Source organism: Miscanthus floridulus, chromosome 3 (genome assembly GCF_019320115.1).
Source record: "Miscanthus floridulus cultivar M001 chromosome 3, ASM1932011v1, whole genome shotgun sequence".
Taxonomy (NCBI): domain Eukaryota; kingdom Viridiplantae; phylum Streptophyta; class Magnoliopsida; order Poales; family Poaceae; genus Miscanthus; species Miscanthus floridulus.
The window spans coordinates 112,033,067-112,057,363 of record NC_089582.1 but is presented as its reverse complement, the minus strand read 5'-3'; the positions used below and the strand labels follow the sequence as shown (position 1 = coordinate 112,057,363).

Genomic DNA, 24,297 nt, shown 5'->3' with positions numbered 1-24,297 from the left:
GTAACGGTTGTTGTAGCCAGTCTAACAGCTATAATACTCCATCCGTTCTATTAAAAAATGATATAGGTATATTTTTATAAAAATATTTTTCAAGACGAATCTATTCATATGTTTTTAAATTTTAAACTTAACAACTTAAAAGTTATTTATAATTTATATTCCCAATGTTGGACTCAAGCCTGGTCCAAAACGACTTGAATTACCAGTATAAAAGTAGTAAAAAAATATGTATCTAGAAAAGACATAACTCATAATTTGGAATGAAGTAACAATTACGGTAAATATCCTTTTAAGAAAAAAAAATGGACATCCGACCATTAGCGTAGTCGTTAACACATCGGAACACGGTCAGACAAGCTACTCTAGCAGCATACATGAAAAGCGTGCACAACGAAGTCCAGATACTCCAGCAGCATACATGAAAAGCGTGCACAACAAAGTCCTCTTTTACATTAGAGTACAAGGACAGCCAAGTTGGATATTATGCTAGAGTTAGACATCTACCTGTACTGAATCAGGAATGCTAAGTGATCCATGCTAATGGTCAACTAGAACATTTAAGTTATTTCTAGTTTGCTACATAGGAAACAAGCAATGGCGCGCAAACAGTTCTTTAACATTTGCATATCCTTGCCCCTCCATGCGCTCAATTTTGTGTACCGAAAAATCCCATTTCAGGCATCAACAGTTTCCAGGACACCATTTTCTGGCATGCCAGTTCTGCCATAATGTGGTTTCTTTGTTCTGTGGTCGAGGTAGGTGGTACACAAATGCATGTTCATCTTCCAATTCCAGCAACATGCCAGAAGCAACTAAGTAGCAATGCCGTTCCTTTCCCCAGCAGAACCCATTCGGTCTTCCATGGCCATATCTTCTGTAACACAAAAAAATGGCCAGGGAAATATAGGAAGCATGAATACACCAAGATGCATCAGCTGACGAATGTACATTTCTAATGTCCATTTAAAAAGCATCCAGGAACACTTCAATATACCACCAGTTAAGACTACAATACCTCAAAAGGATCCAAGGATCCTTTTTTATACTAAACCATTACGTACCAAATACTACCTCTGTTACATTTTTTTTTGTCATTTTAGTTTTCTCCTGATTCAACCTTATCTTTGTCTTGAAAGCGTATAGAAAAAGGCACCAACAACCACCATCAAAATATGTCTTGAAAGTACATTTATTTGGTATTGATGTTAATTAATATTTTATCCAATTAGAGTAAACTACACAGGTAGTCCCTAAACTAATACATCGCTCTCATTTAGGTCCCCAAACTATGAAATTGTCGTCCGGCTCACCGGTGAGGTTTACAGTTTTTGCTCATTGTCCTCCTTGTGGTTTGCCTCCCACCAAACTTTTATGGAGTACTTTCTGTATAGTATTATCTGACCCTCAACGAGGTAGAACTGGCCAGGAACTTACCACTATCGCTATCCGATGCTTCATCAAGTCTGGCAATTGCATCAAGTAATGACTGCTCCTGATCCTAAAAGAACAAGTGTTTTGCCTCGTGACTCAAAGAAGGGAAAGAAAATATGATAACGAGCTTTTCCAATCACGCAGCATTTTCAAATGAAAAGAACATTTGAACAGAAGAATTAACTCACTTTCAGCAGTTTCCTTGCCTTCTCGATTTCAGGCATATTTGGATTGGACAATACCCTCTCCACCTGTGTTGGGAGCATACAACCATTAGACAAAATTATATCTGACTACCTTTTTCATGTCTGACTGTTGATTGAAATTTACCTCCGTAACAACACGCTCAGTATTTGGTATGTCAACATGTTCAAAATTCCTATTGATGCCATTTTGAGGTGGAGCATAGTCCTTTATAGGCTCATTTATTAATAACCTCCCTCTTCCCCTGATTGAACCTGCCACAGCACCATTATTGGTTGGGTGCCTCTTCAACATAGGGCCAGAAGGGTCCCAGCCATCACGATTTGAAATATGTCCATCAAAATCCCATCTTATATCTTCAGGTGCCATCTGTTTAAGGAGTGTTTATCAATCTTCAACTGAATAATTAATTGCAATGTGGCAATCAGCCAGGCTAATTCAGCAGGCAAATTTTAATTCACCTACAGATCAAACATGTTAATTCAACACATATCCATACTCTAGATCATACAATACAAGCAAGTGAATTTCAGCTCCAGCAGATCAGTAAGAGTATAGTATCTAGGCTACTGCACCAGTGCAAAAATATAATTTTGGTGAGGGAAGTGCTGCAGCATCAAATCTTTTACACTTTACATTTTAAGCTTATTCGAGCACATGAGCAGATAGTATCTTGTTGGCATCAATCAACAGAGACTAGCACAAGTAACACACAAAAATCAATTATTCATAGCCAATGGTAGAGAAAGCATAACAAATAAGTAAGCACTTAGATGGCGTATAATGGAAGAACACAACTAAATACAGAGGAAAAGAGGAAAGAAAGGGATAAATAGAAAATGATACAAGCATTGCAGGCAAACAGTGCTTACATCACAAAGCCTAACCGATTCCCAAGTCTCGGCTTGTGTGCCCATGTCATAGACGAGTGCATGCTCACCCTAAAGAGATCATGAAAGAAGGTTACTGGGCACTGATGCATATCTGCGTCAAGGAGCAAACAGTAGCAAAAAAATGAAACCAACCGTCACAGGGTTATATTGTGTTATGGTGGCCTCATAGAAGTTGTTGTCCTCTGGCCACCTTGTATAAACTTTATGGTTTATTAATGAACTTGGATCCACAGATGGTAGCGCCAAAGGAATGGGCTTTACAAATCCAAAAGACATTATAAAACTGTTCTCAGGGTGTTATAAAAAAGATCTCACAATGCAAAAAATATTATGCATAATATTCTGAATATACCGTCTTCGCCTTCTTGCCTCTTGCTGACAAAGGACCCCATTTTGCAGATGGAACTGAGTGGGAGGGCATCATAGGGGACTGGAGGCCTGCAGATTGCGAAGGAATCGAATGAGATGCCCTTTGCCTCTTGGTAGTGGGCCCAGGTTCTGCATCATATAAAACCCTGTTGCCACGATGCAGACCACTTGGGGTTCCACCTGCCTGTCTTAACTCCCTGCAGATATTTTTGGTGAAAGCAAATAACAAAGGATGATATATTGATGATGAAGTAAAACACATACATACATAAATGCTTTAGGAAATACCTCATTCGACGGATGGTCCCATCTTCATTGACTTTATTTAATAGCTCCCTATGCTCCTCATCCGAAACCCTCAGTTCTTTCCTGAGTTCAGTAATCAAACTCTCTTTTTCCTGTACAGAAGCACATCTATCTTATTCTCAGCACAAACAGTAGGCCAAGATATGACTACTGAAACTGACACAACAAGTTTCAATTTGGTTGTATACCCAGGATATTGCATCAGATTGCACTTTAAATGCTCTAAGAACACCAGTATATGCATCTTGCTCAACCCGATGTATTTCACTCTCCAAATCATTATTTGCCCTCATGTAAGGAAATGCCCCAGCAGATGCTCGGCCATTCCCACTGAAAGATCGTCCTCTTAGTCCTCTATTTTGTGCTGGGGGGAGATCGTCATCAGTCCCTACAACAAAGGGAGAGGAATCAATACTGTAGTATATGAAATGCACAACTTGACAGCAAGTCATAAGGTATACATGTGGTCTGTGGACTATGTAATCCTATGACTGCAACACCAACTATACTTGTAACTCGAATTTACAATTTGGTACCTAGGGACCTAGGGGGCCAGAAGCCCAGAACTAGTCACTAGTCAGGGAAGGTGAGTGACATGGTATCATGAATCCAAAGCCAGGATACCATAAGTGTAAACTGTAAAGTAGAAAATCTTTCCTGACACATCCAACTCACCAAGTAAAACTACTACAGCACTAGTATAGAGCTTTCCATAGCCGATACTCTATATTACATCTCTGAAATACATATAAACAAGCCCCTGAATTACATTTAATCGAAGGTGGAAAAAATTTAGAATTGGTTTTTGCATTTTTTTAGGAGTCAAATTAGAGAAAACCCATCCTAGTGGATCCCTGTGGTAAGAAAAAATGGGTAATCTATTCCTTAACAAAAAAAAGGAGATTATATAATGCTTACTCTCGAAATTTTTGTTTATACAGTTGTGACATTCTTTGTTTCCATCTTTATCTTGGGATTGGGATTCTTATATCTAATATCTAATGACCCAGGACTTAATCCTGGGAGTCAGGAGTAAAAATCCAAAGTTTTGGGGAAAATAAAGTTTCAGCAAGTTATCCGTTGGGCTATCTTTATAACGCCGCAACTTAAATCTAATGCTGTATTTACATTGCTTATCAATCTCAAAAAACAAGGCATCATACAGTCAGGCTGAAATACAAATTGACCCAACAGAACGGGAATCCTTAACCAAGAAAAAAAACCAATCAGGCTTAAAATTGGTCGATTCGGGCAAACTCACCGCTGCTATCGTAGGGGTTGTATCCCGCCGCCTTCATAACCCCGCCGGAAACAACGAGAGAGACGAGCCGCCGAAACCCGCAGCAATTCCGCCGGATCCGGGCACCGGCGCGACTGGGCTCAGGTAAAGGACATGGGTGCACACCAACATTTTTTGCGCAAAAATCGTAGTTAGTAGCTTATAATTAGATCAGATCCGAATACAAACAGCCAAATAGATTAGATTAGGGTTCGGGCACTCGGTCTCACACAGCAGGAGTGAAAAGATAAGGTGCGCATACCTGGTGGGTGCTCGTCGCTGGTGAAGGGCCCGACGAATACCTAGCAAAGGGGCCGACGAAGACCCGGGAACCTGGCGTAGCTTAGGGCGTCGCGCCGGCGGAAGCGGTCGCCCAGCAGCGCCACGAGAGAGGGAGAGAGCGCGCGTGGAGGGCGAACGGGAAAAGGAAACGAAGGGGGTGAACGGGGAGATGTTTTATTTCGTAGCCGCCGGATTAGCCGTAAGGCGCGTCGGCCGTCGGGACTCGGGACTGGGGAGCGCGTTTTCCTTTCACGACAAAATGCCTTAGCTTCGTAAAAAAATTGTTTTAGGTTTAGATTTTATACATAGAAGAAAAATGTTTTACTTCTATATATACACTTTTAGGGGTAGACGACATCCCGTCGGACAGCGAGACGCCTGTGGAGACTTCGTGAATCTCGATATCTATCGGCTCAGTCCTTCGGATGTGCTCATAAGGGTAGGGTTTACGTACGTGTGTTCATATGGATGAGTGTGCGTACGTGTTGGGTGTCTGCGTTGTAACGTGTAATTCTAAAAAAAATATTTCATTCCTAATAAAAAATAATGCTAGTTTAAATGAAATTATTCTAGTCCACAAAAAAATATATGTTAAATTAAAGTCCACCTACCTACAGGAAAAAGTTCTTATTGCACTATAAAGATGTTCCATTGGAACCACTAACTTATAACAGAAATATTTATTATTTATGGATTATTGACTAGTATAGTGATGAAGGACATTAAAATTCAAATAGAGGTGCTCTGCAACATGCAAAAACAAGTAGAAAGGAAAGAGAAAAGAAAACATACTTTTGAAAAACATATTTTAGCTTCATGTTCTTCACATAAGAGGCATCGGACCCCTTATCTCAATTTAATATTAAAACGAAGAGTGTTTTTTCCTTCCTTCATCTCTTTGACCCAATGACAAGTGAGCCTAAGTCACTCATGCACCTTTCCTATTACCGACCAGGATCCCACCAACACCATTGGATTTTTCTAACCATCCAATGCCCTAGATTAATTCAAAGATCCCTAAAAAACATGACAAAGTCCAACATGACCGGCTAGGACTCTGCCACCACAGTTGGATTTTATGATCAACTAATGGCCTAGATTAATTCACAGAGCCGGTAACAAGATACAATAGAGTCCAATGGCAACCAGAGTGTTACGACCCAGCTTGCATTTGTCGAGTTATGTATTTCATCACAAGCATAAGCATGCTAGAAACTTTATTTACAAAAATATGTTAAGTACGACCGAACCTTACACTGTGGAGTGGCAGGTGATCCAGTTATAGTTGTTGGACGATGCCACGTCAGCGAGCAGTCAATCAAAGTTGTGACTGTCAAATGGTTTGACAGGGGACATCAAACATGTTAGTCCATGCAAATGGAGAGTTGTCCACCCCACACCTCTCTAGGGACCACATGTCACCACGGAATACATTACACCCTCTCCCTATCTTTCTTGTCGTTCTCTCCACACGACATCTCTCTAGCAAGAAAAAAAGCAGTAGCAGGAAGGGGGAAAGAGAATAGTGAGAAGGGGAAGGAGGAAAAGAAGAAAGGAGAAGACAAGGGGGGAGGAGGAGGACCAAGCTGCGGCGAAGAGACCCAAGGCATTTCCTATTGCTAGGTTAGGAGCATGGATGAGCTCCTTCTCCTATCATGGTGGGGAAGAAGAGGAAAGAGGAGGAAGAAGAAGCTTCACCAATAAGGCCCCGTTCGCTTGTCTGAATTCTGGAGGAATCTGGATGGTTTGGAGGAATGCTGGATGAATTTGTGAGAGAAAAACACTGTTTCGGATGAAAAAATAAGCGGATCAAGCCGGGTTTAAGGGCACGCGACTCTAACCTAGGGTCCTTGGCTCATGCTCTTGAAATCTTGGTAAGCTCTACACTAATTTTATAATTCTCCAACTAACTTTACCACTGTTCCAATTTATCAAAGTACCCTTATGGTGGGAAATAATGTGTAATTACTAGAAAATAATACTTAATAAGTTCCCTAATTTTAAAGTTGAATAAAAAACCACTGAATTAGTATTAACTATTAAGCCCAAACTTAGACTTTATTAGGCTGTTTTGTTAGTTCCAATCCAAAATTGTGCTGGTCATCAGAACTTAAATTAAAAGCTGAAGCTTATTTTTGTTGTGGACTGAGACAATCTCCCGAGATGAGCCTGATTTGGGCTTTCCCTTCAACACTGTACAGCCGCCCGGCCTTCGAGCCCAACAATCTGGCCTGGGGCTGCCTTTTCTTATGCGGTCTGGGCCGCTGAAATGAATCCGATGGCCATGATCTCACCCATGCTACTCGTACCCGGTGGCCGACTGGCCGGTGCCGGCTAGCTTCGACAATCATTTGATTCAGCACCCTGCAACAGAACGCGTAGAAGTTTTTCAACTGTCTGTGTACCTGCAACTGATCCTGATCGAGATGTTCGGCGAAACAACCGACCTGTACCTGAGGAGCGTGCTCAGGCATCTTTGTGGAGCCATGCACGGCTTGAGCAGTTTTCAGCGGCCGGTACGATCCTGATGCGAAATCACGCCCCATGCATGCCAGCTGAGCTGCTCCGATCCTACTCAGCGCCTCCTTCGCTTTAGTAGCAGTGCTATATGAAGCGCACCACAGATTGTGCAATGGCGGCCAGAGCAAAGGCGACCACGACAATGTCGTCGAGCACACCGCTGATCTCCTCCATGTCGCTCTCCCTGCTGCGCCTTGTCTTCTCGGCTTGTTATACACCGCCCCTTCCTCCGCCGCGGACTGCGACCCCGCGGACCGCGCCGCGCTGCTGCGGGTCAAGGCGCAGCTGGGCGACCCGGCCCGGCTCTCCTCGTGGCTGCCGTCCACCAACTGCTGCCCGTGGGACCCCGCCGTGTTCTGCGACGTGGTGGGCCGCGTCACGGGTCTGGCGCTCTACTCCCTCCCCGACGTCTCGGCGCGAGTCCCGCCGGCGCTCGGCGACCTCGCCGCGCTCGAGATCCTCCAGGTCAACTCCGTGCCGGGCCTAGCGGGCCCCGTCCCGGCCTCCTTCGCCAACCTCACGCGCCTCCTGGACCTGGACATCAACGGCACCTCCATCTCCGGGCCTGTCCCGGGCTGCCTCCTCGCCGGCGCCGTCGGCCTGAGGACGCTCGTCATCGCCAACAGCAAGCTCGCCGGGCCCATCCCGGCGTCCCTGGCCGAGCTCCCCGGCCTCCGGTACCTGGACCTCAGCGGCAACATGCTCAGCGGCGCCATCCCGCCGGGGCTGCTGCACGGCGGCTCCAGGTTCCTGATCCTGTCCAACAACCGGCTCACGGGGAAGATACCCAGCGACTACGGCGACGGCGACGTCGACGCCATCGACCTCTCGCGTAACCAGCTCACCGGTGACCCCTCGTCGTTCCTGTTCGGCATCACGAAGCCGGCGGTCAAGATCGACCTGTCGTGGAACCAGCTCGAGTTCGACCTGACGGAGGTCAGGTTCCCGCACCATCTCAGGTTCCTCGACCTGAGCCACAACAGGGTCAGGGGCAGAGTGGCCAAGTCGCTGATGGACGTGAAGCTGGAGCACTTCAACGTCAGCTATAACGAGCTCTGCGGCGAGGTCCCGGCGGGAAGGTTCATGTCCATGCACGGGGCCGACTGCTACGCGCACAAGAAGTGCCTGTGCGGCACGCCGCTCCCTCCCTGCAACTGATACTAGTTCGTGGTTCACTGGTTCATCAGGCTAATGCAATGATCACCGGTTTCATCATGTGTGAACAAGTTTACCAGAACAACGAATCAGTTGGTCGGATTTTCACGCTTGCCGTTGGCTTTGGTCTCGGATAATCTTAGTTTTTCTAAATCAGGAGTACCGGAGCACATCTCTTGGTAAAGTGCATTTGCAGTTTGGCACTCAGTAAAATTTCTGCATTAACTAGCTTCTTATCATGGTTTCATACTGTGTAAGATATGTGCATGCATGCAGGGTAGGACATAGTGTAAGATTGGATTTTATCTTCTCTTTTAAGTGAAATGCCAACCTTACACTTTATCCTTTTTAAGAGAGCAAAGTGCATGCCCGGTGTCATCTTGATCGTTGTCCTCTCAAAATGCATATTTAAGCCTCTAATCAATGTTCGAGTCTTACCGGTCAACCAATTAGGTCTTGATCCAAACAAAGTATCGATGTGGCGTGTGTACATGGGAGGCATGGATTTTACCACCCGTTTTCAGGCGCAAATTTGCGCAGCTCGTCCTAACACGAAACCAGGACCAACAACTCCATCAAATCCCTAGCCACACAATACCTCCACACAACATCACAGGGGACAAGGAGCAGTCGTCACCAAGGAGTAGGCGCCTCCTTACCCTTCGCCATGGTAGCCCAGTCGAGCTCCTTGACGGTGGTTAATGGCCATTGTGAATTACCTGAGTACAACACGATGAATTTTAGATAGAACATTTCATTTATCAAGCAAGCCATTAACCAAACATTCGTACACAAGAATTGAGCCAATCAATACAAATATTTTGACACCAACATTTTAGTGTCATTTAGCCATAGAACCAACATTCATGATTGTTTTGATGCATCACCTAAGGCAACATTATCGCATCCATAGTGTTTTGATGCATAAATTTATGAGAGTTGTTGCATGTAGTGTGGACTATAGCCTAGGTTGCAAACCCCACTAGTTAGGAAGTAGCTTATTAGGGTTGCTTGTGTTACTAATCAAATTTGCCTAGTGCCTTTGATTTAGTGGCTATTGTCTATTCAGCCACTCTATCCGGTTCCTTAGATGGCACAACTTAAGAAGTTTATAAACTCAAATATTCAATTTCAGAGTTGGTGGACCTAACTAAAATCCTGACATAAGTTAATGGACCTCCTGTGCATTTAATTCATCTCATATTTTAGTATCTACTCATCACTTGCTAAACTCATTATTTCCTCAACGTCATGTCATTAAAATTTGCCATAACCCACTTAGAGAGTCGAGATGCATTTTCAATCTTCACATTTTTTTTATGATGGTTGCTGACAAAACTAATGTTCACAATAAATTTTATTGAAATAAGGATTTCAATCCATTAACATATGGAAGTCCCTCTCAATAGGTGCATTTGAATGGACTTAAAACGAGTGGCCTTTAGGGTGTCAATTTGCACGTAGTTAAAGATAAAGTGAATGAGTTCACCATATATCAAAGCATTCATGGATGAAAGGTGTTAAGAGAACAATTATGATGCAAATGACACGAAGCTATTGTAATAAGATAAGATAATAGATAGACATATGACCCATTTTGATACTATGGACTAAACTTTAGTCCCAACTTCAGTCCTAGTATCCAAATAGGTGAACTAATTTTTAGGTTTTAACCTAACTACAAGTTAGTTCGTTAGTTGGTAAAGGTGAACTAATATGGACTAAATGATGCACACGAGTCTTTAGGCCTGTTTAGTATAGCTTATAAGCTGTTTATGGCCAAAATAAGCTAAAATCAACAACCAAACATCACACTTTTCAGCAGCTTATTTTGGGCACGCTTATTCCCACAACTCTCATTTATACTAAAAAACAGAAGCTGGATCAGACGATTTTTTTAATTTTAACACTTTTTTGAAACTAATTTTAAATCTAACATGGTCGGTTTTTTTTAAAACTAACACTTTTGGACGCGTCTATTGCCCTGGCACGGCCAAATGCCTGTGCCGCGCCATGCATGGCGGCGCGGCAGTGGGCTGACGTGGCGGCGACCGAAATCGTTGACCGGTGACGTGGCAGGGCTCTGCCGCACCACCGATCTTGGCGCGGCACTGCCGCGCCCTGATCCGTGGCGCGGTAGAGCTGAATAAAACCCCCACGGCCAGTCCCGCTGCCCGAGCAGCAAGGCCGCCTGGCCACCGCGCCCGTGTCTGCCCGCGCCAGCCCGCCGCCGAGCACGCCGGCTGCCGCGCCATGAACGCCGGCAGCTCGCCCCCCCCGCCCGGTCCTCCATTGCTGCCTCCCTCCCTTCCCTTCCATTCCTCGGCCGCCTCCCTCCCTTCTCATCCTCGTTCAAGGTAATGAAGCACATTTTATTTTTGTTTGAATGGTGGATAGGATATTATGAATGGGAGTTAAGGTTAGGAGGAAAATTATGTTTGGGAACTATGGTCTACGGTTTGAAGGAAGATATTAGTTTGATTTTATCAATGTTAAGGTTAATTATTTAGTTAGAAGTATGTTTACCATGTATTTTTTTGTTGCTATAATTGTCGGTTATATTATTTTAGTTGCATTGCAAATGATTATATTTTACATTAATTTGCGTTGTTTTGATTGATGTTTAATTTAAACCGTTTTATTAGATGGAAGACATGTAATGGCATAGTATGAACCGGTACTGGCATGGCATCAGCCGGTGTTGGCATAGCATCTGTACCTCCTTGGTCATCATCAGAATCGTTTGAATCACTGCTAACTATATCACCGATCCTGTCCTCCTCCTCCTGCTCCTCCTCTTCTCGTTCGAAATCATTCACATCGAAGTCATTGCTTATACAAACTACTACAGTTGAATGAAACTGCTCCTACGTCAACCGATCGTCTAAATCCATGTTATCCTGAGTTGCTTCCCCTTCGACCCCTAATTCTTGGTCATTGCCTCTAAAACCATCAATAGACGGGCCGTCCTGAACACCCTGCATCATGTACCCATTCTCTACCACCACCTCAGCCATGGGCACATTGGAACCTTGGAGAACTCTAGTGTAGCGGGACCAGTGAGTAGGGTCGCACAAGGGTATGAGGACATAGTGTGCCCTAGTCTTTCTAGTATCAAACCTCCCCTTCAGTGTGAAATCACCTCCGAACTTTGTATTCAAAGGGACACAAAGGTCATTGAAGCTAAGAGGTTCATCAAACCATTCTCATTCTTCTTCCATATCCTCAAACATACCATCTTCTCTCCTAACACTTTCTCCATACAAAACTCTAACACAACAATCCATCTACAAAAGCATTTCAAGAAACTTCATCAAGTCATCGAAATCGTCGTACGTAATGTCCATAGTAATATTAATACATATTCTAACTATAACTATACTAACTAATCTAATATTAACATCTATATAAGGCTAACTATAATAACTAATTAGACTAAATCCAATGTATAACTAGACTCAATAACTGTACTAACTAAACTACCTAACTTTACTACCTATACTAACTTACTATATTACCTATACTAACTAAACTAACTAACTTTACTAATTATACTAACTATACTTTATTAATAATTTTACTAACTTTATTAACTATACTAACTATATTAGGGGAGTACCTCGCTGCAGCGCGCTGGACCGGGCCGAGAGGCGCGGGCGCAGGCCTTGACGGGCAGCCGTCGTACGTGGCCGGAGGGGGTGGCGCGCCGGCTTGCGGGCGCGGCGGCCGTGCCGTGCTCGGCGGCGGGCTGGCTGGTGCGGGCGGACGCGGGCACGGCGGCCAGGCGCCTTGCTGCGCTGCTAGGACAACGGCGGCTGCTCGGCCACTAGCGGACGCGGGACGCGGTGGGGATTTTATTTGGCTCTACCACGCCATGGATCAGGGCGCGGCGGTGCCACGCCAAGATCGGTGGCGCGGCAGAGCCCTGCCACATCACCGGTCAGCGATTCCGATCGTCGCCATGTTAGCCCACTGCCGCGCCACCATGCATGGCGCGACAGGCATTTGGCTGCGCCAGGGCAATAGGCACGGCCAAAAGTGTTAGTTTTAAAAAAACCCGACCATGTTAGATTTAAAATTAGATTAAAAAAAGTGTTAGAATTAAAAAAAATTCGATCAGACCAGCTTATTTTGACCGCTGCTTTTACTCTATTTATGCAGCTTATCTGGGAAGCGCTTCCCAAATAAGCTTTACCAAACAGGGCCAAATATCTTGGGAATTTACTTGCTTCTAGTTTATTTTTAGTCTATTTATCCAAACAACACCGAACTAAACTTTAGCCACCCAAACTGTTTTCTAACTAAACTTTAGTCCACCTAAACTTTAGTTCTAGGCGATCAAAACATGCCCTTAACAAGATATATGTCACGTGAGGAGATAATAAGGTCCTCCATATTTGAAGGCCCTATGTCATGTGTAATCTTCTCATGCTTCCTTGCGATACACTTTTTTTTATAGATTTTAGGTATAAATACAATGCAAAAACTAAATAGGAATATTAATTTGAGTGTTTACAAGTTTTGACTCCGGTGCCAAGAGAGAACATGGCTGCGCTCGGAATACTCACACTAGCAGCGACTAAGGCCATGTTTGGATTGTTCTAGATTGTGGAAACTAGCATGTGCAAGCTAGATTGCAAAATCTAAGTTTGGGGATGTTTGGAAGCATAGATTCCAAAGGTTGGAATTGGACAACTTTTAAATTAAAATATCTATAATATTCTGCCTCTTTAACATGTGGATAGGCAAAAAGTGAAGGGCATAATCGTGTTTTCTGTAACACCATAGGTGTTATGAACTTAATAAAAACTTGATCATGAGCATCATCATGCATAATCATCGAGCATTATAACATAAGTGTATTTTATGTTTCAAGTAAAGCATTCATATGTTGCATATATGATGTTTCGTATGTTGCATGAAATGTTAACAATGTTAATGTTTAAGATTCTTTGTGAATTTATATATGTGAAGTTGCTTAAACAAATAATTTTTTGCTAAAATAAACTTTTTAGTACAAAGTGAGTGTTTTCATGTAGAATCAAAATATGATGGTGTTTCTAAGTTAAATATGTTGAAATTGGACACCAAAGATTTAATTTAATGTTGTTTTCCCTCCCTTAGCATTTTGTGGCTAAGTCATGGAAATCATTGTTAAGTTCAATTTTGGGAGATGTATTAGATGAATTTTCATAAATAAAATTTGGCCAACCTTTGCTCAATTGATTGGTGTAATGCTCGAGCTATGTTAATGTGTAATTAGATGTGATGTTAGGTCAGTGCTTAACCCCTAATTAATTGCTCAAAGTTGCTAACCCAAAACTCTTTTTGAAACCCTAACTGAATGTTCTGAATATAGTTTCAATCTACCTCTGTTTCTCTCTCTCTTGATCTCTCTAACCAATTAGAATTAGGAGATGGCGTTTAAAGCAAAGATGGAGAGCAGATTAAGGTGAACAACTTTTGTTTTTGAGCTCAGCAAGTTGCCACATGAAATCGGAAGAAAATGAAGGAAGAAGAAGGGTTGTCAGGCTGCTACAGGAACCTCGACGAGCTGCCTGTTGCCACGTCACCGCCGTGCATGATTTGGCCGTGTCTTTGCGGCGTTTACCGTGCGGACGCCTGCGTGTCGAGCTCGTGAAGGCGCTAGCAAAGCTGGTGATGTCGTCCTCGCCTATAAAAGCCTGAGCCAGCCACCGTGTTCTCCTCTTTCTTATTCCTACCACCGCCACCGAGCTTCAATTCACCGGCCGAATTCGCCTCCACCGTGTTCCCATCGTCCGATTGCTCGTGCCCTTGATTTCACCTCGCCCTTGCACGCTTACCGAGCATGCTTGCGCCTCCTCTCATCGCCAGAGTCGCTCGCGCCACCGCTTTTCGCCACGGACGCTCGTCAGTGCCGCTGTACACCCCTCACTATGGCTAGGCCACTCCGGTGAGCAACTCAGCCTACCACCTACCGTTCTGAGCTCGCCTTGATGCTATGTTGCATGTTGTCTTGACCGTTTATCGTTTCGTGCTCAGCTTTCGCCGGAACATTGCCTCGCCGCCGTGTCCACCCTCGTCGACGGCAACACATCTCCGTCGCGTCTCTACCCCGACTGAACAGTCGAACGGGTCCACAGTGAGCTCCTGGTGCTAACCCGAGCCCTAGCTAGGTCGCTACCACAGCGCCGTTGCCGCTTCACCACCACGCTCTGCGCCGCCGTGCTGCCATGGCCGTGGGGTGAGCTCGTGCGGGGCTCTAACTCGTTCAACCGGTAGCCTAGGCATGTGCGTGAGGTCGAGGGGAACACGTAGGTGCAGGTCTCGTCGTCGGCGAGAACCCGTCGGTCAGCGGCCGCCAGCGCCGTGGTCAACACGGGCGCGAAGCCGAGCCCCGTTGTCAGTCGCTGTGGGTGGGAGAGACAGGAGTGAGAAAAGATTTTTCCTTGGTTTTGATTTTCAGAGAATAATAAAAGTGTAGTTTCTTGTTTTATTCATAACTAAATATTTAGAGGTGATAAAATTATGAAATTTTTTGTGTAGGCTGGTTAAGATGTGCTCTACATGGGAGAAATATGAGTTGGTCATTTTCAGAAGTTTTGGTATGCTTAAAAATTACCTATTTTAATTATAAAATGAACCTTGTTTGATTTTTATAAATAAAAATATTAATCCTGTGATGCTGAAACTTTTTGTGTAAATGTTATGTGCTAATATCTATCTCCACAAAAGGTTTGGTACTGTTTTGATAATTATAAATTGGTTAATTAATTTGAGTGTGTTTAAATGCCTTTTTTACTTAATAAATGATAAAATGAATTAGATAAATACTTGAATGACTTTGGTGTATTTCCTACTTTGATTGTGGACCTTGGAACACTCAAACCCCTGTTGTTCCTTGGCATGTTAGTTTTTTTAGTTATATAATCAACTTGTTAATAATTAAAATGATTTTCTTAATTGTTTAGTTAGTAAATGCATGTATATAAGTCTTGTAGTTGTTATTGTATGCAGTAGTCTAAGGTGGTGACTCAAGTATGTAGATGTTAGTTTAAACTTTTGGGTAACATATATGTATGATCTTTTATGATCAGTTTAATAAGGAATAAAGGTGTTGCTTATGCAAGTTTGTTAATGGATGAGTGTAAGTAAGTCATGATGTGATCTTGCCCTTGTCTTTCTTTACTAGTATAATATGATAGGTGTTGCTTTATTGTTAACTACACAAATGACTTGATAATCAATAATTAGAATACCTTATGAGGTGTAACCCCAGTTGTACCATGAAGGAAAGTTGTATTCAACTTTCTTAGATTAGTTTAAGTTCTGTTATGCACTTATATGTCTCTCATAATGCAGCATGTCATGCATTCCATCCTACTAAGCATGCATCATTATTATGTGTAGTGCACGAGTTATTACGTGTAGTGCACGAGAGTGAGAAGGTTCTCGTGGACAAGTGGTGTTGGTGCCACGTTTAACCTCTGGATCTTTCTGAGGAAACTAACCTTCTCAGGCAAGCCCTGGAGCATAAACCCTTCTCTAGTATTTATAAATCTTTATTACACTTTAAGTCTTATGAGATGTGCATTAAGTAACTAGGAGTTGGTCGAATACCGTTGCTGCATGATTACCTTGATATTCAGGTATCCTTAGTCATACCCTGCTAGTATGAATAGGTCGGTACCTCTTATGCTTAGTAATGCTTAGACTTCGATAGAAGTCGAGTGGTGGTTTCATCGTTCACATGAAACAAGTTTACCTTGCTCTTCTCAGCTCTGTTGATGGGGATGAGGTTAATGTTTAAATTGAGACTGGACGGGTAGCTCGCATCATGAAATGAATCAGTGTAGTGCTCCGCCTGTGTCGATTAAAGACTGTTTGTTGTTGTAACACCCCTGGTGTTACGAGTTTGCTTAGCACCGAAATTTAGGACCGAGAAGAATTAGCTTAACAAGTTCCCAGGTTTTAAAAATGTATAACGCACGTGAGGCAAAAAACAATTTCTAGAAACAAGGATCAAACATAACTTGTATTTAGTACTTAAATAAAATTGAAGTACAAGTTTAGTAGATGGAAATGCAACTTTAACTTTTGGAAAATAGATGTTGCTAACTAGTGCTTTGGAAGCTCAAAAATCAAATTTGATGTTGAGATAAGCTCTTTTTGTTAAGTCGGCAAACACTTGAACTAGTGTTAAAATACCATTTTTGATGAATTATATTGAGCAAAATAGTTAAATGTTGCTTAAATATTTTGCTCCTATAGGTTAGTGTATGGTATGGACTATTACATGAAGCATTTGTTGGTTGAAGTTAACAAGGTTTAGATCTATTACAAATTGTGACAAAGGAGTGAATGGTTACTTAGCCTCAATTGAAATCCTTAACTTTCCTAAGTATGAAAAGGTAGTAAGATAATGCTATTTTGACATTTAATTTCTAACAAAAATATTTAAACACTAGCAGCTTATTTTGGTATTGTTGATTGCATCAAAGTGAGTACATGAGCATGGTGTAGGTCAAAGTTGTGTTGGATGTCACGTTGCCCTCGTAAAAATTCCCCAACTTCCTTGGAACGCGTGGTAAACCACGTGTTGGCCCTCTGTCCGTGAACTGGCGTTCTGCGCGATGAGCTCATATTGGCATCCATCTATCTCCTTCCTTGGTTGCTCTCCGATCATGGTGATGGCGTTGCTAGGTCATTGGCAATGTGGACCTTACGATAGGGGAGTTAGTTGAACCTCACCTGTGAACGTTAGTAACTTTTGCTACGCTTCAAATTTCATGCACGTCATCGCTCGTCATTGTGTGGCCTGTGTCTACAGTCACCGCGCACGCGTGCTGCTGCTGCCTGGCCGTTCCTGGCTGTGGTCATTACACTGTTGGCCAGCCTCGTCGGCTGTCGGCCGTCAGTCGCACGCCGGGCTATGCCGGCAACAGTCGCCTTCTGTAGGGCTGGGCGGAGCTGCAGTGCTACTATGCGGCTGCCACATGTGCGCTGTTGGCCAAGCCATGCGTGGGGCCAAGCCGACGCCGCGACAGTCGCCGTCTAGCCAACGTGGCGCTCTTTCTGCCGCTCGAATCACCTACTCACCGAGCCGCTGCCTGCCTCCATAGTCACATCGCACTAATGCCTATGTCGCGGTGTCACTGCCCTCCCTCGCATTGTCTTGTTGCACCGGCCCTACAAGATGGCCCCGCGCACAACAGTTGTCCCACTGCCACCGTCCGCGCCCTGCCAAGATCGAGCGGTCCCATCTCGGTACCTCACGGCATGCTCTCTCTGAGCCTCACCATGCAGATGCTCCCGTTCATTTAACACAGCTTTGGTCGATGTTGTCTAAGCCTAGAAGCCGATGCCCTGTCTGCCTTGCACAAATGGAACCACGCCACTTCACAAGCTAATACATGTGGTTCGGGACACCACACCTCAATTTGGCATTCTAGTAGTTAGATAGGAAAGCCAGTTAGCAGTCCGACCCTCAATTTGGCGCAACTGAGCACTACTGGCCACCAATTTGGTGTTTTTCTCACCGCCGGCCAGGTGCGCCGCCGTGCTAGTGAAATTGGGGTAAGGTCTAAATTAGTTCTATTGTTTGTATCTAGGAGCTCGCCTTGACCTTCTCTATCTAGTGCTCGTGCCATTTGTCTAGGGCGCTTATCGAAGATGTGGTGACCCGCCGGTGTCCAACGCAGAGCGCTGCCGCCCCGCTCGGTCGCACGTGGCCAGACCGCCACAGCGCTTCCCAGCTTCAACCGTCAGTAGGGTGTACACCATGGTGAGCTGTGGATGCTTCTTCACCATATCTATCTTGCTGTGAGGGCGTAGGCTTGATGAAACAGTCACACTGCCGCTGCGGATGGCCGCTCGACGCTGCAGCTCGCGCTAGTGTGTCTCCAAGTTCCTAATCGCCGCCCATCCTTGTGCGTTTAGCTGTAGATGGTGGTCGGCCCCTTACTTCTATCGTAGCGAGACTAGTTGGTCCGGCATAACCGCTGTTGCCGCCGGTGTGCCATGCCGCCATGCGTGGGCACGCCAAGGACCGCCCCGTTGCAAAGGCAACACATTCTAGGGTCTTTAATGCAAAGTGTGAGTCTATAGTAATAGTGTTCTGTTGCTCCGTGTGATTATCCAAAAGCCCGAGCCCTCTTTTGCAAAACACAAGGCGCACGAGCGCCCTCGACCTTGGGCTGTTGCTGGGCTGCCGGGCCAAAATGGTCACCACCGGCCCTTTTCCTTTTCTAAGCATTTTCTAATTTAACTTCTAAGGTAAATTTGTAAATTCAATATACAATTGTGTAGTTAACCAAAAATTGTGAAGCCAATTTTATTAAGTTCCTAAAATCATGATCTATCTGCTAGTATATTTTGTTCACATAGTTTTATAATATTTTCAGTAGTGATCTAATTAAATTAAGATGCTTAATATTGTTAAAATATAAACTTGTAGGAATTATTGTGATAAATTGGTGATAGTATTGGATCTAAAACTTTCACAGTAAATTTCTAACATTATTAGGTGCTCACTGTAATTTTTGTAGCTCCATAATAATTAGTTTGCTATGTAGCTAAATGAGCCATAGTTTAAAAATATAGGTTTAATCAATAAAATGCTGAAACACCTTGGGATTTTAAAACTAAAACATTTTTCTGGAGGAAAAGCCTTACTTGGAGACGTGGATACGTAGACTAGTACGTTAGTCATTAAAGCTAGCTTAGCTTGCGAAGCGTAATCGTAATTGAGAGTTGTAGTAGCTGTTGATTAATTACATCTTTGCGTTGCATTCACGTATATCATAATGGGAACAACGATGGATCATGGAGTCAACCGAGGTAGCAGAAAAGATGATACCTTGATGATCGTGTCACTTTGATGGAATGCTAACTTTTAGTTATATCTTACCCAGGCAAGCCCCAGTGCATAACCCCTATTATTCTGCACTTTATTTTATGCTTATGCATTAAATTTTAAGGAGTTGGATGAAAACCATATATATATACTTATCATATGAGTCCTACTAGTATATTAGGATTATGTAGATTGCTATGCTACAAGATCTGGTAGAAGTCGAGTGATTACCTATCACTCGCGAGAGATAGGAAAGAAACTATTGTTGTTATTATATTACTATCACATGGAATATATATGAATGATAATTGAAGACCGGGAGGAATGGTAGTTTGGATCTGGACTTGGTTAGGCATTCGAGCGAGGCTTGGATTACACTTATTCCGCCTGTGTCTATTGAGGATCGTCTGTTGCTGTGGATAGTAGTCAAGTCATAGACTTATTATCCTGAGCACATACTTGCATATGGGAGCGGGAAGGCTCGTTGCTCTCTTGTCATGGGTTCTGGCTTTTTCTGGACCGACTGATTGGAGGCGGGGATGGTGGAGGTCTAAGCACCACACTAAGTTTGGGACTCAGGAGTGGGGGCTTGGAGTCCAAGTTTAGACGAGGACCTGGACCCCTTGATAGGAGATTGATGGGTTGGTCTTGCTTGTGCCTAGGGTACAAGTGGGACATGTGTTGTGGGGTACCTAGCTAGAATACATTGGTTTGCGAATCACCGTGTGATACGGTATGACTTGGCTATAGTCTAGCACCGTAGTAAGAACTAGAATATAAAAGATGGTAAAATGGTTCTGATTGCTTACCACCTGCTTGAAAGTAGCATAGGTGCTTATATAGAATGGTTAGTTAATAAACTAATGATGACTGCTAATGAAATTGAATATTAGAACGCACATTTAGTAATGCTTCTACTGATGCAATAACCCATAAGCCAGATAGCCTTGCATATCCTTGGAGTCTTTTATTTTCTTCCTGTCGAGTAAAGTCTTGCTGAGTACAATCGAGTACTTAGGGTTTTATTCCCCTGTTGTAGGTGATCGGAGGATATTTGGAGCTGACTCCTGTGTAGAAACCTCCTGGTGGGCTCAGAGAGGACCCTTTCACGCTACGGCCATAGTGTTTATTTATAACCCTCAAGAAAGGTTTTTATAAGAAAAGATGTAAAATCTGCTAGCAGCTCTTGTATAAAAATGCCCACTATGTTAATGCTCCACCATGTCATTAAATTAATCCTGCTTCCTCTGTAACTCTGATAATATTGTTATATTCCACTGTTATAATAAATTGAGGTAATATTCTGGTACTATAATAAAGTGATGTAAGAAATGACTTAAGAATGTTGTAAGCTTTATTCTCTCATTTATGACCCTGATGAAAAATGTGGATTTTTTAGTTCTCCCTTAGGGTGTGCTCGACGGAACTGCGTAGTTTAGTGTCCTCTCTTGGGTACTTAGTGTCTAATGGAAGAAAAATACTCCTGGGAGGCATTAGATTAGATGATTCTACCATAGTTGTAGTCTTGTATGTGGTCGAGACTTTGCAGTACTAGCCACATACTTCGGTAAGCCTAATACCTCAGCTATTCTATTATGGGAAAGGACAACTACGCACTAGGAGTAGAGAGATGGTGAGAGTAGCATGTACCCACCCTACTGGAATAGGGTAGGGGATGAAGTACTATGCTCTTAGGTGGCATGGACCTATTCCTATTTTGGAGGATCTGAGTGAAGGATGATATATGTAGGTCCGAGACCTGCATATGTCGTGTGGTTGGGAATCCCTAGCTGGGTTTAATCGGTTCGAATCGTCGTTGCTCCTCAGTTATGGAGACTTGACCCTCTGCCCCGCATCATAGTTAATCAATGAAACATAGTTACTTATTGTTGGGGACCGAATACCGGGGTACCCAAAGAGGAGGAGCTAATAACCATCAAATGTTGATGCTTCCGAATAGACAAGAACGCTACTGCACTTCTTGCCCAAATGGCCAAAGGTTGGCTCCGCCTCACCCAACACCTGAGGGATGGCTCTACCTCACCTGACCTCCGAGGGTTGGACTTTGCCTCGCCCAACGTCTAGGGGCAGACTCCACCTCGCTCGACGTCTAAGGATAGACTCCGCCTCGCCCGACGACTGAGGGCTGGCTCCGCCTCGCCCGACATCCGAGGCAGGCTCTGCCTCATTTGATGTTCGGGGGCAGGCTCCGCCTCACCCGATGTCTGAGGGCAGCCACCGCCTTGCCCTACGTTTGTGCGCTGCTCCTTCATAACTACGCGCATAGATAAGGCAGGGCACTCAAGTCAACCATAATACCGAGGACCATACCCTACACACCTATAGGAAGGTACCATCAGGATATGACCAGACGGGCGCTTGAAGCCCTTCTAGGCATGTCAGAGCCAAAACAGTGTTGTGGGCGCTGACATTTGTCCTATAGTGTTATGGGCATCGACATTTTCCCTCAGATACGATGTAACACCCTAGTGTTATGCAACATTTAGGCACTGTAAATCATGCATATCATGCATCATCAAGCATCCTCATCATACATGTCTAATCATGAAAATAATAACTAAAACACTGCTTCGAAACATATGAAACATGCTCGTGAAACCTGAATGTTGCATACATTTGTATAGAGTTGTTTTGCCCTGATTATGCTTGCTAGGTTAGTAGAACTTGTTTGGCAATGATTGTAAATCATCTAGAATTATTTAGCATAATTTTTAGAGCAAAGTTTGTATTCAAATTATTGCAAAATTTTGCCTTAAAAATAATTCCCCCAAAAATTAGGGTTTTGAGTTAAAATTGACTTTGATTTTATAATTCAAAATCTAGATAGAATTGGACTTTGGTTATAAAAGCAAAGTTGTAGAAAATTAAATTCTAATCAACTTTCATTTTTTGGTACATTTTCAAAAGATGTCATTTTCTTGCTCAAAATGATATTTGAAAGCTGGTATTTGAAAATTTTCTTGAAAATATAAATTGAAAAAGGCTTTTCTCATTTCGCGGGCCGCCGCCTCATTTTTTTAGCCCACGGCCGAAGCCGGCCCGGCCTACCGTAGCGCCACGCCGTCCCACACGCGCCCCGCATTTGGCCCAGCCCAGCGCCGCACCTGGCCTGCCTCCGCGCTCGTCCGCTCGCTGGCTCACCGCACCGCGCCACGCCCGACCAGCGGTAGAGCACACCCGCTGCGTGGCGACCATGCGCCGTCGACGTCGCCACGTGTCGTAGCCGGCCTACGTCCGCTCCCACGTGCCTGCCTTCATCTGCTGAAGCCGCTGCGCTCGCCTTCACTCTCCCGCGCTGCCTCTCTTCTTCGCCCACGCCAAGCTCGCTCTCTCCCCCTCGCCATGGCCACCGCGCCATTCCTGTAGCCGCCGAGCTTCCCCATTGCGCGCCAGCAGCTCTTGCCCGCACTGCTACAGCTCCGCGCTCGTATTAGTCATCAGCACGGAGAAGGTAGTGGCCACTGGCCCTTTCGCTCTCCCCTTCTCGTTCTTCCATGCGCCGCCGCCCGCCATTGCCGACGGCAGGCCTTGCTCTGGTGAACCGCCCCTCCCTTTTCACCTCTACCCGACGCGGCTTGGCGTAGGGAGCACGATGGTGCCCTCCGTTTTGCCGGGGAACCTCGTCGTCAGCGAGTGCGCGCCGGTCAGCGCCGCCCCTGCTTCGGCCTGGCCGACAGGTGGGGTCGTTGACCCACGAGGGCCTACTCGTCAGCGCCCTGGCTTAGGTCCGGGTGCACAGCACCGGGTGCACCCAGCGATTGTGTCGGCTGAAGTTTAAAAGGATTTCAAAAATGAATTTTCATATTTCTGTTAAATGCTTTGGAAAATGGTTGTATACTCAAATTTGCTCCAAATCGGTTGAAATAAATTTTGCTAGGTTCCTTATCACCAGATATACTTGAGAAAATTATTGCATGTCATTTTTGAGATACTTTTCTATAGAACTTTATTTAATTATGGATATTGCTGATAACTTGAAAAATGTGTAGAAAAACCTATAAGCTTCAGAAAAATATGATTTCCAAGTTTGTTAATCTTCTTATGTAATGTACTTCCTAGGAAAAATATGTGTCATGCATGTGCTGTAGAAAAATTTTGAGGTGTAGTTCAAGTACCTTTAATGGCTGATTTTTGTTATTTTTGCTAGAGAGCAAACTTTGTATAAAACATGCATGTGATAATTTTTGTACAGTGATTGTATGCTATGAAGATCATAGGAAAAATGCTAACTCTGTTGTTTGACACTTTTCACAGTACAAAGTATTTTCATGTTCATAATCATGCTATAGCTTGTTATTTTTGTGTAGGCTGATCCACCCATTCAAATACCATGAAAATCTGATGGTAGACTACTTAGGGTAGTACTGTGCTATGGTAATTTTCTAAGATTTTTTTAAGCAATAAAAATAGATGTTACTATTCAAACCTATTATTAATTAGGGTTTAATCAAGTGTTGCTTTATGTGTGATTAAAAAATTAGTAAAGCTTTGGTGTATCTTTGAAGCATTTATTAAGATGTGTTGATTTAGCATATTAGTAGTAGAAGAGAATGCAGTAGATGACATGTGCTTGTAGTATATATTCTTGGATGATGTTGACTACCTTGCATTCAAACATATGCATTGTATTCATCTCATTCGATGCACCGATTGCATAAGCGCTTACGCACATTGCATCATACAGGATCATAAACAAAGAACCCAGTCGTCATACCCAAGGAGCAGCTCGAGGTGCAACCATAGGAAGTGCCTGAAGCCGACGAGGAGGACGTTGAGGAACTTCTAGAGTGCCCCGATCACCGCCCGAGCTCCTTCGAGAGAGGCAAGCCCCGGAGCATTTTTCTCCTTGGTTTGCAGTTATTAATTAAATGCTTTACTTTAATTGATGCATTACGTTTAGGAGTTGTTTGCAACTGTTGCTGCATTATACCTTGTCTACCTTTGTTATACTATATCCTTGTTACCCTGGTATCCGTAGTCGAGTCAATGCTTAGCTGGCT

The 24,297-nt window shown here is 43.8% G+C and overlaps 1 protein-coding gene and 1 pseudogene across 3 annotated transcripts; one reads left to right on the top strand and one right to left on the bottom strand.

Moving 5' to 3' along the window:
• Window positions 1-377: 377 nt before the first annotated feature.
• Window positions 378-4,924, bottom strand: LOC136542092 (protein EMSY-LIKE 3-like). 3 transcript variants are annotated; one of them, XM_066534376.1, is made up of 11 exons: window positions 4,745-4,924; window positions 4,465-4,577; window positions 3,392-3,591; window positions 3,186-3,295; window positions 2,881-3,094; window positions 2,661-2,783; window positions 2,508-2,576; window positions 1,762-2,004; window positions 1,620-1,682; window positions 1,435-1,498; window positions 378-871 (listed from the first exon to the last, which is right to left on the bottom strand). In XM_066534376.1, the coding sequence occupies exons 2-11, from the start codon at window positions 4,499-4,501 to the stop codon at window positions 813-815; spliced, it is 1,182 nt and encodes a 393-aa protein (XP_066390473.1). In that variant the 5' UTR covers window positions 4,502-4,577; window positions 4,745-4,924; the 3' UTR covers window positions 378-812. The 3 variants fall into 3 exon arrangements, with proteins under 3 accessions (XP_066390473.1, XP_066390475.1, XP_066390474.1); XM_066534378.1 differs by having other exon boundaries at window positions 378-874; window positions 4,745-4,908; XM_066534377.1 differs by lacking the exon at window positions 2,661-2,783 and having other exon boundaries at window positions 378-874; window positions 4,745-4,923.
• A 2,448-nt stretch (window positions 4,925-7,372) lies between these two features.
• On the top strand, window positions 7,373-8,442 carry LOC136546498 (polygalacturonase inhibitor 1-like; annotated as a pseudogene).
• Window positions 8,443-24,297: the final 15,855 nt, after the last annotated feature.